The sequence below is a fragment of the Melanerpes formicivorus genome, unplaced genomic scaffold (assembly GCF_026170545.1).
Source record: "Melanerpes formicivorus ecotype bairdi unplaced genomic scaffold, bMelFor1.0.p_v2 SCAF_129, whole genome shotgun sequence".
In the NCBI taxonomy this organism is placed as follows: domain Eukaryota; kingdom Metazoa; phylum Chordata; class Aves; order Piciformes; family Picidae; genus Melanerpes; species Melanerpes formicivorus.
The window spans coordinates 1161448-1179340 of record NW_027142481.1 but is presented as its reverse complement, the minus strand read 5'-3'; the positions used below and the strand labels follow the sequence as shown (position 1 = coordinate 1179340).

At 50.3% G+C, this 17893-nt stretch overlaps 1 protein-coding gene across 1 annotated transcript; it reads left to right on the top strand.

Annotated features, from left to right (window-relative positions):
- Positions 1-247: 247 nt before the first annotated feature.
- TMEM184C (transmembrane protein 184C) lies at positions 248-17835 on the top strand. Its single transcript, XM_068168022.1, has 10 exons — positions 248-606; positions 2590-2720; positions 2821-2857; positions 4928-5133; positions 6798-6872; positions 9513-9606; positions 12885-12997; positions 14839-14938; positions 15413-15584; positions 16021-17835. Exons 1-10 carry the CDS (start codon positions 490-492, stop codon positions 16311-16313), a joined length of 1338 nt encoding a protein of 445 aa, XP_068024123.1. The 5' UTR covers positions 248-489; the 3' UTR covers positions 16314-17835.
- The last annotated feature ends 58 nt before the right edge of the window (positions 17836-17893 follow it).

Genomic DNA, 17893 nt, shown 5'->3' with positions numbered 1-17893 from the left:
AATCGCGAGCCTCCAATCGCGGGACTGCAACCGCGGGGCTGCAACCTCGGCGCTCCAATCGCGGAACTCCCTTCCGGGGCGGTGCCGACCCCGGTCCAGCCGGCTCTGCCATTGTCCACGGGCGCCGGTGGGCGGTGATGAGCAGGGCGAAGAGCCAATCGGCGCGGCCGCTGGGGCCGGGGCGGGCCAGCCGGGGGCGCTGCTGGGAGGAAGTGCGGCCGGGGCGTGTGCGCGGGGTGGTGCCGCGCTGGGCCGGGGCAGGGCCGGGCTGGGCGGTGAGGAGCTGAGCTGGGCGCTGATGCGCTGGCGTTGAGGAGCTGGGCGTTGATGCTCTGGCAGTGAGGAGCTGAGCGGGACGCTGATGTTCGGACGGCTCCGCCGGTAATGCGCGCCCCGCGCGGGGTGCCGGGCCCGGCGCCGGCTCGCTGAGGTGCTGCGGGCCCCGGGTCCGTGTGGCCAGCGTGGCGAGGCGGGGGCCTGGCCGCGGCCATGCCGTGCACCTGCGGGAACTGGCGGCGGTGGATCCGGCCGTTGGTGGTGCTGCTGTACATCGTGGGGCTGCTGGTAGTGGTGCCGCTCTGCGTGTGGGAGCTGCAGAAACTGGAGGTGAGGGACGGGGCCCTGGGCGGGGGCTGGGGCTGGGGTACCTGTGTGCCCGGGCCTAGCCGCGGCTTCCACCCCTGAGGTGTGGTTGGCAGCGCACTCCAGCCCCAGGGTGCAGACCCAGCGAGAAGAGGAACCGGAGGGGTTCCACCGCGCAGCTGTGCGCGTTTGTGGCGCTGTGAAAGCGCAGATGAGGGCAATGGAACAGGGCAGAATTGTTTCCTCCTTCCGGTTCAGTAGTAGTTGATGTTTAAACGGTAGGGCGATGTTGAAGGGATACTGAAGTCAGTCTCCCCAGGGCCACAGCTGGAGTTCTGCCCTGCCCCGGGGACGCTGACACTGCCAGCAGTAACAGTGACATCCTGGCCTGCATCGGCAAGAGGGTGGTCAGCAGGAGCTGGGAAGTCATCCTGCCCTGTGCTCAGCGCTGCTTAGGCCACACCTTGAGTCCTGTGTCCAGTTCTGGGTTCAATTTAAGATGGACTTGAACGTGTTCAGAGAAGGACAATGAGGATGGGGAGAGGTCTGGAGCACAGCCCTGTGAGGAGAGGCTGAGGGAGCTGGGGTTGCTTAGCCTGGAGGAGGCTCAGGAGAGATCTTGCTGTCCACAGCTTCCTGAAAGGAGGTTGTAGCCAGGTGGGGTTTGGTCTCTTCTCCCAGGCCCCCAGCACCAGCACAAGAGGACACAGTCTCAAGCTGCACCAGGGGATGTTTAAGCTGGAGGCAAGGAGAAAGTTCTTCCCAGAAAGAGTTACCTGCCATTGGAATGTGCTGCTCAGGGAGGTGGTGGAGTCACCATCCCTGGAGGTGTTCAAAAAAGGCTTGGATGTGGCACTGGGAGCCATGGTTTAGTTGTCAGGAGATGTTAGGTATTAGGTCATAGGTTGTTAGGTATTGGGTAATAGATGTTATGTGTTAGGTAATAGGTTGGACTTGATCTCAAAGGTCTTTTCCAACCTTGTTGATTCTGTGATTCTATTTCAGGTAACTCTGTCAGGTCAGGGAGAATCAAGATGGAGAAGCTTCTCTTTCCTTCTGCTGGCACCCTGGTATGCTGTTAAAGCAGGGTGTGAATTGCACACGTGTGCCAGCATTCTTTTTCTAGCATGAGGTGAAAACTTAAGGTTAAAATATGTATTGTCCACCGAATCTAACACAAGCTTGTACTCAGTTGGAAGTAAGCTTTTTCATGGCTTAAGTTTTAGCTGTTGTGGTAAAATCAATCCTGGCTGTACTCCAAATTTCTGGGTTTGCAACTTTGTTCTGCTGCCTTTCACACATTCAGTGTAATTGGTGTTTGTGTCATAGTGGTGTTTGAAATCTCAAACTCCTTACATCTGGTGCCGGTAGAGGAACTCCTCAGAAGTGATCTTGGAGCTGGAAGGCAAGGGAAGATGAGGGATGTTGATGTACAGCAGGAACAATCCTCTCTGGGGAATGTGGTGGGGTGAGCCCAGAACTGGATGCAATATTCCAGGTGAGGTCTCACCAGGGCAGAGTAGAGAGGCAGGAGAACCTCCCTGGATCTTCTGGACACACTCCTCTTAATGCATCCCAGGGCCTCATTGGCCTTCTTGGCCCCCAGGGCACATTGCTGTCCCATGCAGAACTTGTTGTCCACCAGCACTCCCAGCTCCTTCTCCACAGGGCTGCTCTCCAGCAGATCACCTCCCAGCCTGTACTGCTGCAGTTTATTCTTCCTGCCCAGGTGCAAGACTCTGCACCTCTCCTTGTTGAACCTCATTAGGTTCCTCTCTGCCCAGCTCTCAGTCTGTCCAAGTCTCTGAATGGCCTCACAGCCTTCAGGTGTCTCAGCCAAGCCTCCCAGTTTGGTATCATCAGCAAACTTGCTGGGCAGATTCTTGTCTGTCTCTTCCCTCAGCAGCATAATTGATGATGTTGAACAGGACTGGAGCCAGCACTGATCCCTGGGGGACTCCACTAGTTAGTGTTAATACTAAAACTTGCCTCTTTTTCCTTTGCAAGGTTGGCATCCACACCAAAGCATGGTTTATCGCTGGGATATTCCTCCTAATGACTATCCCCATCTCTCTCTGGGGAATACTACAACACTTAGTCCATTATACTCAACCTGAGTTACAGAAACCAATAATAAGGTAACAGTTCCCATTTTTTTGCCTGTGCTATGAGTGCTGACTTCAACTGAGGCTGAAAATACTTCTAGCAATATTAACTGCCCTTTTGTTCTTGCAACAGGATTCTGTGGATGGTGCCAATTTACAGTTTAGACAGTGTGAGTATTTTCTACCTGGTAACAGCTCAATAAATTCTGTTTGCTGTGGGAGTGAGGGAAGACAGTGTCACAGAATGGAGAGTCACAGTCCCAGGAACTTCTGGCCATTCACAGAATCACAGAGCTTAGCTGGCTGGAAGAGACCTCAAAGATCATCCAGTCCAACCCTCGACCCAGGGATGGCAGAAGCATAGTTGTAGTGGTAGTGCATTCTTCCTGTGGAGCTTGTGGGATTGCTCTTCTTAACCCTTCTTAATCCTGTCCTTGAATGCCCTTTGTGACATGTGCAAAGGGGTACTACACAAGCCTGCAAACACCTGGTCCTTCCACCTTCAGTAACAGCTGAACTGGAAACCAGACCGAACCAAGTACTGTCTCCAGACTGGGTGCTTTACCCCTTACCTTTCTTTTCTGAGTTAGGATTAGTGCTAAAATTCATTCCTGAGTTAATGTTTAATGCTAAAATTCTTCCTTTTATTTATTTTCTTTGCTTCAGGGAGCAAAGGGTAGGATCCTGCAAAACAAAAACCCCAACCCTCCACCTCTGAATACTTTTATGTGACAGATTCTCCTGGCCACGAGCCAGATGTGGTGCATGTCAATGCCTCACCTGTGGAGCTGATTTTGGCCAGACCTAAGCAACATTGCTGAGTCTGTGGGCTGTGCAGGATGTGTCTTGACATGCTGTCCTCAGCTGCTGGCCTTGCAGTTCTGTTTCCCTCATGGAAAAAGATGATTTCCAAGAACTTCCCCCTTGATTTTTCTCTTGAGTCTTTAGTGTCACCCTTATGTAGGTTCTTATTTTCCTCTTGGGGTTTTTTTGTTGGTTGGTTGGGTTTTGTTTGTTTGGTTTGGGTTTGTGGTGGGGTTTTGTTGTTGTGTAGAGACTGGGATTTAAAGTGCCTGAGAGTGAAAGTGTGAGGAATATCAACTGCCTCAGGTTGATATTCATTTCAAGTACAGAATTTTCCTTTGGAAGAAAATGACCTGCTGATGAAATGAGCTCTAGCCAGAGATTGAGAAGCATTTCTGACATACTAAAAGCTTTGTCCAGGCTCCTGGTTCCTGTGCCCTCCTGACATGCTTAATCTGAGCTGAATAGAAAGTCCAATGGCATCCTGGCCTGCATCAAGAATAGTGTGGCCAGCAGGAACAGGGAAGTCATTGTGCCCATGTACTCAGCACTGGTCAGGCCATGTCTTGAGTACTATCTTCAGTTCTGGGACCCTCAATTTAAGAAGGACATTGAGACTCATGAATGTATCCAGAGAAGGGTAGTGAGGCTGGGGAGAAGCCTTGAGCACAGCCCTGTGAGGCGAGGCTGAGGAAGCTGGGGTTGTTTAGGCTGCAGAAGAGGAGGCTCAGAGGAGACCTTACTGCTCTCTCCAACTCCCTGCAGGGAGGTTGTAGCCAGGTGGAGGTTGTAGCCAGGTGGAGGTTGGTCTCTTCTCCCAGGCAAGCAGCACCAGAACAAGAGGACACAGCCTGAAGCTGCATCAGGGGAGGTTAGGCTGAAGGTGAGGAGAACTTCACAGAGTTAGCCATTGGAATGTGCTGCCCAGGGAGGTGGTGGAGTCCCCATCCCTGGAGGTGTTCAAGAGGGGACTGGATGTGGCACTTGGAGCCATGGTTTAGTAGCCATGAGGTGTTGGGTGACAGGTTGCACTTGATGATCTTTGAGGTCTTTTCCAACCTTACTGATTCTGTGACCCTCTTCCCAGATTCAAACACTGGGTAGCTTGCAGCCACTCTGCCCCAAGCCCGGAGCATTTGTGGGGTGGTCGTGACCAAAGCGCAGGCCCTGATGGCAGCGGCCTCGGCCCTTCCATCCAGCCTGCTCAGGTCATTTGAAGCAGCAGAGATGCAGCCAGAAGTTCTGTTTGTATTTCTGCAGATCCTTGGTTTCTAGCTGTAGCATCCCCCTGCTCAGCCAAGTGCTTGAAGCCCTGTTTTAAAGCAGTGCCTGCTGGCTGGGGCAGCGTTGGTGGCTGAACCGAGCCAGCAGCGTTGTCGTTGCGGTCGCTTTGCCTTTCTTGCACGTAACCTTTCTGTGTGCCTCTCTCCTTACAGTGGATAGCTTTGAAATACCCCAACATTGCAATATATGTGGATACATGTCGAGAATGCTATGAAGCTTATGTCATCTATAATTTTATGGTTTTTCTTTCAAACTATCTAACCAACCGGTACCCAAACCTCGTATTAATAATAGAAGCGAAAGATCAGCAGAGACATCTGCCTCCTCTGTGCTGTTGTCCATCATGGGCTATGGGAGAGTGAGTATACCTCGAGGTCTTCACCCTCTGAAGCTGTCTCATCAGAGGCAAGCATTTTGTGTGGACATTTAGCAGTAGGGTTGTTGCTGCCTGGCAGAGTGGGTTGGTGGTTTGTGCTCCTCTTGTTCATCAGCTCCGAACCTTTGCTGTCGCTGTGTTTGCCCCGAGCTTGCTCTAGGTGGAATTACTGACCTGCAGTGACTCAGGTGGTGTTGAATGCAACTTAGAATGGTCCAGGCTGGAAAGGACCTCCAAAGGTCATCCAGTCCAACCCCCCTGTGGTCAGCAGGGACATCCCCAACTAGGTCGGTTTGCCCAGGGTCTTGTCGAGCCTCACTTTGAATACCTCCAGGGATGGGGCCTCAACCACCTCTCCCTGGGCAGCCTGTTCCAGTGTTCCACCACCCTCCCAGTAAAGAGCTTCTTTCTGATATCCAATCTAAATCTGCCCTTCTCTAGCCTGAAGCCATTGCCCCTTGTCCTGTCCCTGCAGGTCTTTGTAAGCAGTCTTTCCCCATCCTCCCTGTAGACCCCCTTCAGGTACTGGCAGGCTGCTCTCAGGCCTGCCTTATTGTTCAAAAATACTGGGAATAAGTTCCCTTGACTTGGTTTCCTTTTGCTCTCATACAGTGTTTGCCCAAAGCTCATGGGATAATCAGTGATAGACCATGTAGCCTATTGTCTTTACTTGCATTGGTGAAGGACAAAAGGCCTTGAAGCCAGAATGCTTAGAGTTGGAAGGGATCTTAAAGATTGTCTAGTTCCAACCCCCTGCCATGGGCAGGGACATGTCCTGCTAGGCCAGCTTGCTCTAGGCCCCACCTAACCTGGCTTTCACCACTTGCAGGCTTGGAGCCTCCACAGCTTCTCTGGACCACCTGTTCTAGTGCCTCACCACCTTCATAGGCAAAAATTTCCTCCTAATGCCTGATCCAGCAGCTTCCAGTTTGAAGCCACTGCCCCTTGCCCTGTCATTCCATACCTTGGTTAAAAAGTCTCTCTCCAGCTTTCCTGGGGACCCCTTTCAAATCATGGAAGGCTGCTCTAAGGTCTCCCTGGAGCCTTCTCCTCCCCAGGCTGAACAACCCCAACTGACTCAGCCTGTCCTCATAGCAGAAGTGCTCCAACCCTTGGATATCTTTATGGCTCACCTCTGGACCCAGAACTTAATCTGATAAGCATCTCTTAAGAGATTTAAGAGCTCTTGACAAAGCTGTTTACAGTGTTAAATACAAACTGTGTAAGTCATTCCTGAACACACCCAAACACAGTGGAAACTGCATTCTTTATGGTTGAAAAGAGTCCTGGGCACAAGGTTGAAACTGCCATGAAGTAGAAACTCAGTTTAGATAACAGGTTGGATTCAAAATATAAATGGGTAGATTCAGATTGGATGTTAGGAGGAAGTTCTTCCCCATGAGGGTGGTGAGAGACTGGCACAGGTTGCCCAGGGAGGTGGTGGAAGCCTCATCCCTGGAGGTTTTTAAGGCCAGGCTGGATGTAGCTCTGAGCAACCTGCTGTAGTGTGAAGTGTCCCTGCCCATGGCAGGGGGAGTTGATCCCTTCCAGCCCTAACAATTCTGTGATGTACTGAGCAGAGGAATCTTCCATAAAGGAGCTGTCTTTAAATCCTTAGACACTGAGTGTTTGTGTTTCTCTTGCAGAGTTTTATTGTTTAGATGTAAGCTGGGTGTTTTGCAGTACACCGTGGTCAGACCCTTCACCACCATTATTGCTCTGTAAGTACACTCAGAAAGGATCAATGGTGATCTTCAGGATGGGTGTTTGAGTTACACTGGAAAGACTTTGCCAGGCTCTTTGTATTGCATGGAGGCAGTGTGTGAGCAGGCTGATTGTGGTGCATGCTAAAGGGGTGCCAGCAAGTTGAATCCACCACTGATCTCTTTAGAGAAACCTGGATTTGTTCTGGTTGGGAAAGAGCTTCAAGATCAAGTCCAACCCATCTCTAGCCCCAGCCTGGGCAGAGTTAAACCGTGGCTCTCAGCACCACAGCTCTGCCTCTTCTTAAGCATCTTCAGGGATGGAGTTTCAGCCACCTCCCTGGGCAGCTTGTGCCAGTGTTTGAGAACCCTTTCAAGGAAGAAGTTTCTTCTGATGTCCAACCTAAACCTCCCCTGTGGCAATTTGAGGCCATTTCCTCTCATCTTGTGACTTGCTACTAGGGAGAAGAGCCAAACACCCACCTGGCTTCAACTTCTTTTCAGGGAGCTGCAGAGTGTGAGATGGTCTCCTCTCAGCCTCCTTTCCTCCAGAGTAAACAACCTCAGTTATTCTCTCAGGTGCTCTTCACCACACCTGTTCTCCAGCCCCTCTGCCAGCTTTGTTGTCCTTCTCTGGACCAGCCTCTCAATGTCTTTCTTAGTGGTGAGGATCCCAAGACTGACCCCAGTACTCCAGGTGTGGCCTCCCCAGTGCTGAGTTATGTGACTTCTGTAGCCAGTGACTCTTTGCAGCATTGAAATGATCACAGAGATCATTGGGTCCCAGCCCCCTGCCAAAGCAGGAGCACCCAAGGTAGCCCACATAGGATGATGAGATCCCCTCTGTCTTCTCCAGACTAAACAGCCCCAGGGCTCTCAGTCTCTCTTCACAGGGGAGATGCTCAAGTCCCCTAATCATCCTCCTGGCTCTCCCTCAGACTGTCTCCAGCAGATCCCTGGCTCCCTTGAACTGGAGAACCCAAAACTGGAGACAGTGTTGCAGCTGTGGTCTCACCAGAGCAGAGTAGGTGAAATCCTGAGCTCCTGCTACTGAATAGAATAGAATAAACCAGGTTGGAAGAGACCTTCAAGATCATTGTGTCCAACCTATCATCCAACACCACCCAACCAGCTAAACCATGCAACCAAGCATCCTGTCAAGTCTCCTCCTGAACACCTCCAGGGATGGTGACTCCACCACCTCCCCAGGCAGCCCATTCCAATGGGCAATCACTCTCTCTGTGTAAAACTTCCTCCTGACCTCCAGCCTGAACCTCCCCTGGCACATCCTGAGACTGTGTCCTCTTGTTCTGGTGCTGGCTGCCTGAGAGAAGAGACCAACTTCTGCCTGTCTACAACCCCCCTTCAGGTAGTTGTAGACAGCAATAAGATCACCCCTGAGTCTCCTCTTCTCCAGGCTAAGCAACCCCAGCTCCCTCAGTCTCTCCTCACAGGGCTGTGCTCCAAACCCCTCACCAACTTTGTTGCCCTTCTCTGGACACGCTCCAGCAAGTCAACCTCCTTCCTGAACTGAGGGGCCCAGAACTGGACACAGGACTCAAGGTGTGGCTTAACCAGTGCAGAGTACAGGGGCAGAATGACCTCCCTGCTCCTGCTGGCCACACTGTTCCTGATGCAGGCCAGGATGCCATTGGCCCTCCTGGCTGCCTGGGCACACTGCAGGCTCATGTTCAGCCTACCATCAACCAGCACCCCCAGGTCCCTCTCTGTTTGGCTGCTCTCAGCCACTCTGACCCCAGCCTGTGGCACTGCCTGGGGTTGCTGTGGCCAATGTGCAGCCCCTGGCACTTGGATGTGTTCAATCTCCTGCCCTTGGCCTCTGCCCATCTGTCCAGCCTGTCGAGGACCCTCTGCAGAGCCTCTCTACCCTCCAGCAGATCAACTCCTGCCCCCAGCTTGGTGTCATCTCCAAATTTACTGATGACTGACTCAATGCACTGGTCCTGATCATCAATAAAGGTATTAAAGAGCAATAAAGATACTAAGAGCGCTGCAAGCAGTGTGAGAGAACATAAAGCACTCCTATGTGGGAAAGACATTTTTATCATCCCTCTAGTTTTTAGAGTCATTTCCCCCCCTTCTCCTTTTCCTTTTCTCATGGCTTTCAACAATTAGGTATTTCTGAAGCCAACTTTCAGTTGACTCTTCAAGTGTTCTTAACCTCTGCATGTGACAGACCTGCCCCTGTGCCTTCATATGTACAACATAACCTGTTGGAAAGCAGCAGCATGTTGAGAGCTTCATTCCACGAGCTGTGTGTGGATGGCCATTGCTCTTAAGTCTGTGGGACTGTGGAAGAATGTTGCTGCTCACCAGTGATAGCCATCTGAAGCTTTGTGTTAGCTGTGTGGGTTCTAATAGCTCAAAGCTAAACAGCTTGTGGGATTGATGTTGGATTGAGTGGAATTGAGCAACCCTGCCTTCAAACTGGTTTCTTCTGTGGGGAACACAAGGCAAACCTCCTGAGCCACATGCAGCTGGGAAGCTGGATTCTTCTGCAAGACCTCCCAGTGCCCATCTGGGAGTAACTGAAGTGTTTTTTGGGTTCTAGCAGTTGGTTGATGTAAAGATGATTGAGCACTCTGAGTAGCCATCTTTTTTTTCACTCCATGGTGACTTAACTCTCAATTCTTCCAGAATCTGTGAGCTGGTGGGAGTGTATGATGAAGGCAACTTCAGCTTCAACAATGCTTGGACTTACTTGGTTATCCTGAACAACATGTCACAGCTGGTGAGTAGCCAGAGTACTTCTGGCTGCCTTTTGTTAAGTCATCTCACTTAGGATTTTGTGCATCTGCTGTGTGAACTTCAGGCAATAATTGTCTTGATGTCTGGTCACTCTTATGGGTAGAATAGTTCCCACTGTAAGCCAAAGTTGGTAGCTGTTAAGTACTGGCAAAATGATCCTCTAAAACTTCATTATTTTGACTACAAAGCTCCACGGAGCAGTGGAGTGCCTCACCTCTCTCTCCCAAACTGTTTGATGGGGGAGGTGGCATGGCCCAGGCATTTTAAGAGCCCCTCTGTGCCCAAGATGATTTCACCCACCCTGGCAGCTTCCTCCCAACAGTGGCTGTCTTAAAAATGCTGGTAGAAAGCTGGTGGTAGCAGCATTGACAGGATGTGGTGGGTTGAAGTTACTTCCCCCCCTCCCCCAGCTCATTTGGAGAAAACTAGCCCCAAAATAAAACTGCCAGACTTAGCTCAGCTTGGGATGGAAGCAAATGAAGCTCTACCTCCAAGCAAACTAAGACCTAGGAAATATGGAATGCAATGAATATGTAGAAGATACATAATATGTGTACAACAGAGAGAGATTTACAGTTTCTAAGCACAGAAACTCCTCAGACCCCTCTGGATAGATCCAGGGGACCTCTTGCACCTCCTCCTCCACTCCCTCCCTTCTTCCTGCTACCTCACACAGTAGTCAAAGCAGAGATCCCCTGGCAAGGCTGTGGGGGAGAGAGAGAAGCTGCTAGCAGAAGTGACAGAAGGAGAAAGGAGAGCAAGAACTGTTTATGCCTCCTCTATATCCCCATTAGCAAGGCAATGAATTCTGTTGACCTTAGCATTGTTCTCCTTTTGCATCCAATGGTCATTTAGTTTCCTTTCAGTCTTTGCAGTCAGGGACTAGGCTGAAGCTCTCCCTTCAAACTGTTAACACAGGAGAAAATGGAAGTGGTGCATACAGTGGAGTGCCCAACACCTTGTGGTGTTGGTTCAGCAGGCAGATGATGCCAGCACCCACACCTGAAAATTCCACTTTGGAGGTCAGGGATTGCATTTAGTGGCTTGCTGGGAATGCAGGGGAAGCATTTTCTGCTTCACCCACATTACACAGAAGCTACTGGAAGGGGAGTAAAGCAGCAGCTTCTTGCTGCTTAGCCTTGCAGCATCCAAGCTACTTCCTTCTCATGGTAACAGCAGGAGTCAGAACAGATTTGGAAAGGGTAACTGCTGGGGAAGGAGCTGGAGCAGCAGTCCTAGCAGCAGCACATACTTCTGCATGTCCTGGCTGGTGATTGATTAAAGAAACTTGATAAGAAGCTAGGAGAATGTCAGGAAAGGGGAGAGAATTCCTTAGGCTTGACTGCACATCAGTTCAGCTGCTGGCAGTTGCCCTTCATAGGGAGGTGGTTCAGATTTGCAGTGAAGATTGCATTCATTGCTTCCTCTCATACAGAGGGAACAGCTGAGGTGTTCTTAATAGAAGCCTGAAAGAACACAAAGTGCTTTTGATGCTATTTACTCTAGAGATGTGCCTGGCAATGAAAAGATATTTTAAGGGACCTCCCTGTGCTTTGCTTTTAGTGTGTCCAGATGACCTCAGCAAATGTCTGCTGATGCCATGCATTTCACAAGCACAGTTTCAGGCAGAAATAAAACCAGTAAGGCAAAGGTTCCATAAATGCAGAGCCTTTTTGTCTGGTACTGTCATCAACAAGCAGCTGAACAAGAGCCAGCAGTGTGCCCTGGTGGCCAAGAAAGCCAATGGCATCCTGGTTGGGCTTAGAAATGCTGTGTCCAGCAGGAGCAGGGAAGGTGATTGTCCTTTTGTACTCAGCTCTGGGGAGGCCACACCTGGAGTATTGTGTCCAGTTTTGGGCACCTCAATACCAGAGAGATGTGGAGGTGCTGGAGCCGGGGCAGAGGAGGGCAAGGAAGCTGAGGAAGGGCCTGGAGAATAAATCTGATGAAGAGCAACCAAAGCAGCTGGGGATGGCTAGTTTGGAGAAGAGGAGGCTGAGGGAAGACTTCATTGCTGTCCACAACTACCTGACATTGTGGAGAGGCTGGTGCTGGTCTCTTCTCACAGCTAATTAGTGATAGAACAAGAGGGAATGGCCTCAAGCCATAGGTAGGTTTAGACTGGGCATGAGGAAACAGTTTTTTAAGGAAAGGAGTGGTCAGGAATTGGAATGTGCTGCCCAGGGAGGTGATGAATTCACCAACCTTGGATGTATTTAAGGGTGGTTTGGATGTGGTGCTTGGGGATATGGTTTAGGGGTAAGCCGTGTAGAGCAGGGTTAATGGTTGGACTTGGTGATCACAGTATCACAGTATTGCTAAGGTTGGAAGAGACCTCGAGGATCATCGAGTCCAACCTGTCACCCAACACCTCATGACTAGACCATGGCACCAAGTGCCACATCCAAGCCCCTCTTGAACACCTCCAGGGATGGGGAATCCACCACCTCCCTGGGCAGCACATTCCAATGACGAATGACTCTCTCAGTGAAGAACTTTCTCCTCACCTCGAGTCTAAACTTCCCCTGGCACAGCTTGAGACTGTGTCCTCTTGTTCTGGTGCTGGGTGCCTGGGAGAAGAGACCAACCCCTTCCTGGCTACAACCTCCCTTCAGGTAGTTGTAGAGAGCAATGAGGTCACCCCTGAGCCTCCTCTTCTCCAGGCTAAACAACCCCAGCTCCCTCAGCCTCTCCTCACAGGGCTGTGCTCAAGGCCTCTCCCCAGCCTCATTGCACTTCTCTGGACACCTTCAAGTCTGTCAATGTCCTTCTTAAACTGAGGGGGCCCAGAACTGGACACAGGACTCAGGGTGCAGCCTAACCAATGCAGAGTACAGGGGCACAATGACTTCCCTGCTCCTGCTGGAGGCCAGGATGCCCTTGGCCTTCTTGGCCACCTGGGCACACTGCTGGCTCATGTTTAGGCAGCTGTCAATCAGCACCCCCAGGTGCCTCTCTGCCTGGCTGCTCTCACCCATTCTGACCCCAGCCTGTAGCTCTGCCTGGGGTTGCTGTGGCCAAAGTGCAGCCCCTGGCACTTGGACTTGTTGAATGCCATCCCACTGGACTCTGCCCATCTGTCCAGCCGGTCGACGTCCCTCTGCAGAGCCCTTCTACAGATCCCGAGGGTCTTTTCCAACTTGAATGTTTCTGTGGTTCTGTAATACATTCTTTTAACTGAAGAGATGCTGCAGAACAGCTCCCTCACAACCAAGGCTTTGACAGCTTGTCTTCCTTCTTTCTTTTTCCCTTCCCTTTTAGTTTGCCATGTATTGCCTGGTGCTGTTTTACAAAGTGCTGCGTGAGGAGCTGAACCCCATCCAACCTGTTGGCAAGTTCCTGTGTGTGAAGATGGTCGTTTTTGTTTCTTTCTGGTAAGTTAGTTATTCCCTCCCTGCTTCTTGTTCTCAGGGGGGATCATAAAAGGAACTAAAAAGGCTAGATTTGTCCAGGGGGTTAGAAGCCTCAAAACGCTGACCCCATAAGCTTAGCGAAGTGCTGGGAGAGGAAGAGGGCACTGATGTGTAGGACACAGCAGGCATCTTCCCTTGGGATGGGTTCTTATTGATGCTCTGGAGGGGGAGATGGAGTCCACCATTGGTAAGTTTGCAGATGACACCAAGCTGGGGGCAGATGTTGATCTGTTAGAGGCTCTGCAGAGGGACCTTGCCAGGCTGGACAGATGGGCAGAGGCCAGCAGGATGGCATTCAACAAGTCCAAGTGCCAGGGGCTGCACTTCGGCCACAACAACCCCAGGCAGAGCTACAGGCTGGGGTCAGAGTGGCTGAGAGCAGCCAGGCAGAGAGGGACCTGGGGGTACTGGTTAACAGCAGCTGAACATGAGCCAGCAGTGTGCCCAGGTGACCAAGAAGGCCAAGGGCAGGAATAGTGTGGCCAGCAGGAGCAGGGAGGTCATTGTGCCCTGTACTCAGCACTGGTTAGGCCACACCTTGAGTCCTGTGTCCAGTTCTGGGCCCTTCGATCTAAAGACATTGAAATACTTAAACATGTGCAGAGAAGGGCAATGAGGCTGGGGAGGGGTCTGGAGCACAGCCCTGTGAGGAGAGGCTGAGGGAGCTGGGGGTGTTTAACAGCCTGGAGAAGAGGACACTCATGGGAGACCTTACTGCTCTCTACAACTACCTGAAAGGAGGCTGTAGCTAGGTGGGGGTTGGTCTCTTCTCCCAGGCAACCAGTGGCAGAACAAGAGGACCCAAGTCTCAAGCTGCACCAGGGGAAGCTTAGGTGCAGAAAGAGCAATTTGCCATGGGAATGAGCTACCCAGGGAGGTGGTGGACTGCCTGTCCCTGGAGGTGTTGAAAAAAGGCTTGGATGTGGCACTTGGAGCCATGGTTTAGTTGTCAGGAGGTGTTAGGTATTGGGTAATAGGTTGGACTTGATGATCTCTGAGGTCTTTTCCAACCTGGTTGATTCTGTGATTTTAGACTTGCTGTTTTGTAAGGTGAGATTGCTGTCTTCACTTGCAGTTACTTTAGAGTCAAAAACAGTTAGATTTTTTGAAGTCAAAAAAGACAAACCACTTTATTTTTCAAAGTAACTTGCTCTATTTATCTATAAAGAGCTGTTTAAATGCATTGCTCACACTTGGCTGCTTGTGAGCAAGGGCATTTGACTGGCTGAACATCACTGTGGCCTGCCTGGGTGCCCTGAAAGAGAAGCAACTTGTTCTAGTAACTGGAACAAGCAGCTGCTCTCTAGGGCCATGAATCAATTACATCTCTCTTGAACTCTGGGTGCCTCCTTTTCAAATGTGAATATATAAACAGGAAGGTTTTGGTAAGATTCTTAGAATTCTTGGTAAGAGTCTCAGAATGGTTTGGGTTGGAAGGGACCTTAAAGATCATCCACTTCCACCCACCCTGTTGTGGGCAGGGACACCTCCTACCAGCCCAGGCTGCTCGAGGCCCCATCCAACCTGGCTTTCAACACTTCCAGGCTTGCAGCTTCTCTGGGTTCCAGTGCCTCACCACCCTCACAGGCAAGAATTTCCTCCTAATGTCTAATCTAAATCCAGCTTCTTCCAGCTGGAAGCCATCACCCCTCATCTTGTCACTCCCTGCCTTTGTCCAAAGTCCCTCTGCAATTCTCCTGTGTACATCTGTACACACACAGAGGAACAGCTCTTGTGTACCAGGTTTGCTTGCAGGGGTTTTGGCACTGCTGCTCTAGTAATACCACTAACAATCTTTCCAGGCAAGCTGTGCTCATTGCATTGCTGGTGAAAGTTGGTGTCATTTCTGAGAAGCACACCTGGGAGTGGCAGAGTGTGGAAGCCGTGGCTACAGGCCTACAGGTAGGAGCAGATAATCACTTCCTAGGAGCAGTGGCTCCGCCTAAGGTGACGTAGCTGATCTCAAGCAAATGCTGTCATAGTCTCTTGAATTAAGACAGGCTGATTAGCTCTGAGTTTATTGTAAGTTGAGCTAAGTTTCAGCCAGTAGCCCCAGGTGAGTTTCCTGCTCCAGGCTTCTGTATCTGAGGCAGAAGGTGCCTGAGGTAAACAGAGCAGTTGGGTGTCCTCGCCTTCCTTCTTGCAGTTACTGCTTGTTGAGTATCTGCTTCCAGCATGCCAGCCCACCAGGGAAGGACTGATTCCCATGTGTTTGTGCTCTCTGAAGCCTGCCAAGAATATCCTGCCTCTGGTGGAAAAAGCAGCTGATGGCAGTATCCCAAGGCACAGTCTGTCAGCTGTAGGAGAAGCCCAGAAGCTCATTTTCTCCAGTTAAGAAGGGTTAAGTACTGAGTCAGTGTCTCTCTCTCCTTGCAGGATTTTATTATTTGTGTTGAGATGTTCCTGGCTGCTATTGCACATCACTACAGCTTCTCCTACAAACCTTATGTTCAGGAAGCTGAAGAAGGGTCCTGCTTCGACTCCTTCCTTGCCATGTGGGACGTCTCCGATCTAAGGGCAGACATATCCGAGCAGGTTCGGAACGTGGGTAAGGAGCAGACAGATTTGTGTCATCTTCTAACAGCCTCTGCATATTTGCAGCTTCATTTCACAGTTAGCCCCCTCTCAAGAGCATTCCAGACCACATTATTGGCTGCTGCATCCCTGTAGGCTTTCATGGTTTATCTGGCACTTTGCTCTCTTTCCTGACTGATTCATTAGACTCTGTTTTGCACGTCTGTTTAAAACAGCTCCATCTCAGGGCAGGTTTCAGATCAAGAGAGTGATGTCCTTTGTGGGTTGGGTTTGTTAGTGGGTTGGATGTTGGGTTGGGTTTTTTAATGGAGAGATATATCCTTTTACTTATGAAAACAAACAAAACTTATCAGCAGGGCCATGACTGTTTGAGTTGGTGTGTTTCAAAGACCTCGGTGTAGTGCTGGAAGTATTAAGAAGTCTTTTTTTCCTCTTGACAATCCTTGTAGGAAGGACAGTCCTGGGCCAGCCAAGGAAAATGTTTTTTGCAGAGGATCATGAACAAAATGAGCATACAAGCTTACTGTCCTCATCTACCCAAGACCCAATTTCTGATGCTTCTTCAATGCCATCTTCACCCATGGGTCACTATCAGGGGTTCGGACACACTGTAACGCCTCTGACAACACCGACGGCAGCGCCTGCGGTGGATGGCATCTATAACCCCTCCGCTGGTGGGGATGCTGAGGAGTCGCCCAAACTGGAGCACAAGTCATCAGGGAAAGCTCTGGATCAGAGCTAGACTCATCTGGCCTTTGGATGTGTCCAGCAGTCCGGTTTTTTTCTTGCTACAGGTGTTCTGGTAACTGCTGGTGATGGAAGATGGAAAGCTTGGGAAGGCAGAGGCAGGAAGAGGAGGTGGCTGTGCCCAACAGCTGTATTCTGACTCTCTAAGGGACATGTCTCAGTACCCCAGGAGTATAAACCACGCACACTTTAAAGGGTTCTGCTGACAAGGGAGTCAACTCCAACTGCTCAACACTTGGACATCACCTCAGAGGTACCCTGGCTTGTATGAACACAGAAGTAGTGCTCTGCTCTCCAGAAGCTGAAGTGTGAGTACTGCTAGCAATGGGAACACTTCATTTGAAGAATGTAATTCAAGGAGGGCAGGAGCCAAAGGTGTTTGTACCAGCTTCAGCTGTCCTCTTTATGATGGTGACTTCCCTAATGTAGTGCTGAAATGGTTAACTTCTGTACAGATGCCATCTTCTACCCTTCCCTGCACAGCTCAACAAGCTCCCTTGACCAAGCTAACTCTTACAGAGCCTCAGCAAAGAATCCCTACAATGAAAGCATTCCCTGCAGGCCTTGCTGTACAATTCCATGCCCAGAGCAAGCAGCTGGTGTATCTCTTGTCCTTGTAGCTCATCATCTTGAAGTCTTTACTCTCTGAGAAGACAGCCAGGACAGTAAGTTTTGGATTGATACACTACACTTGACTCTTTTCCTATCCTTCTAAAAGAGGAGCAACAGTTACTGCCTTCAAAGAGGTGGAGGAGGAGACTGAAGGAGGACAGAGAGGAAGTGGGAAACAAACTGGATTTCTTTATTTGGGGCTGCAAGTAAATCCTTTAACACTTAAGTTATTTTTAAGCTGTTAAAGCAGAAGATCTTAACATCTTGTCTGTAGTACTTTTTGTCTTCATCCAGCTGTGTTTGTGTGGTTAGTGTGGTACGCTTCTAGTAGAGAGGCTGGAGGCAAATGCGATGGTTGATGATTACTCTCCTGACCCCCCTCCCCAAACCCCAGAGCAGACCTTTGCAAAGGTAAAACCAAGTAGCTAGTCTAATCCTGGAGTTAATCATTTAGATTTCAGTCCAAGGAGGAGGAAACTTGTGTCAATGTCACTTTGCAAAGCCTGACAAGACTCAGAGGGATGTTGGTTTAGCCCATTACCTGATCGAACTTTTTTTAAGCTCCTCTTGCATGTGTGCAATCTGGCAGCAGCAGAGCCCAACCTGCAGAGCACTGACTTTTTAAGTGACATTTGGAGCTGCAGCATTGTCAGCATGGGCAGGCTCACTGTTCTAACCCTCTGGCTGTCCCCAGTGAATTCATCTGAAGTGCTTCTTTGGCAGTACTAGTGTGATGTAAATACGGCGCCTTACTCACTAGGCTGCAGAGGTGAGAGCTGACTCTGGCCTTGCTGTACCTGAAGTTAGGGGGAAAGTGGAAACAAAACAAAACAGAGAGATTTTTCAGTTTGCCAACTCATTGCCTTTGTTGTAAATAAGCCATTAAAGATTTTATTTAAACTCTTCACCTTCTCTTGGTTTGATTTTTTACTGCTGCAGGAAGTGGAGGGCAAGGGCCATGGG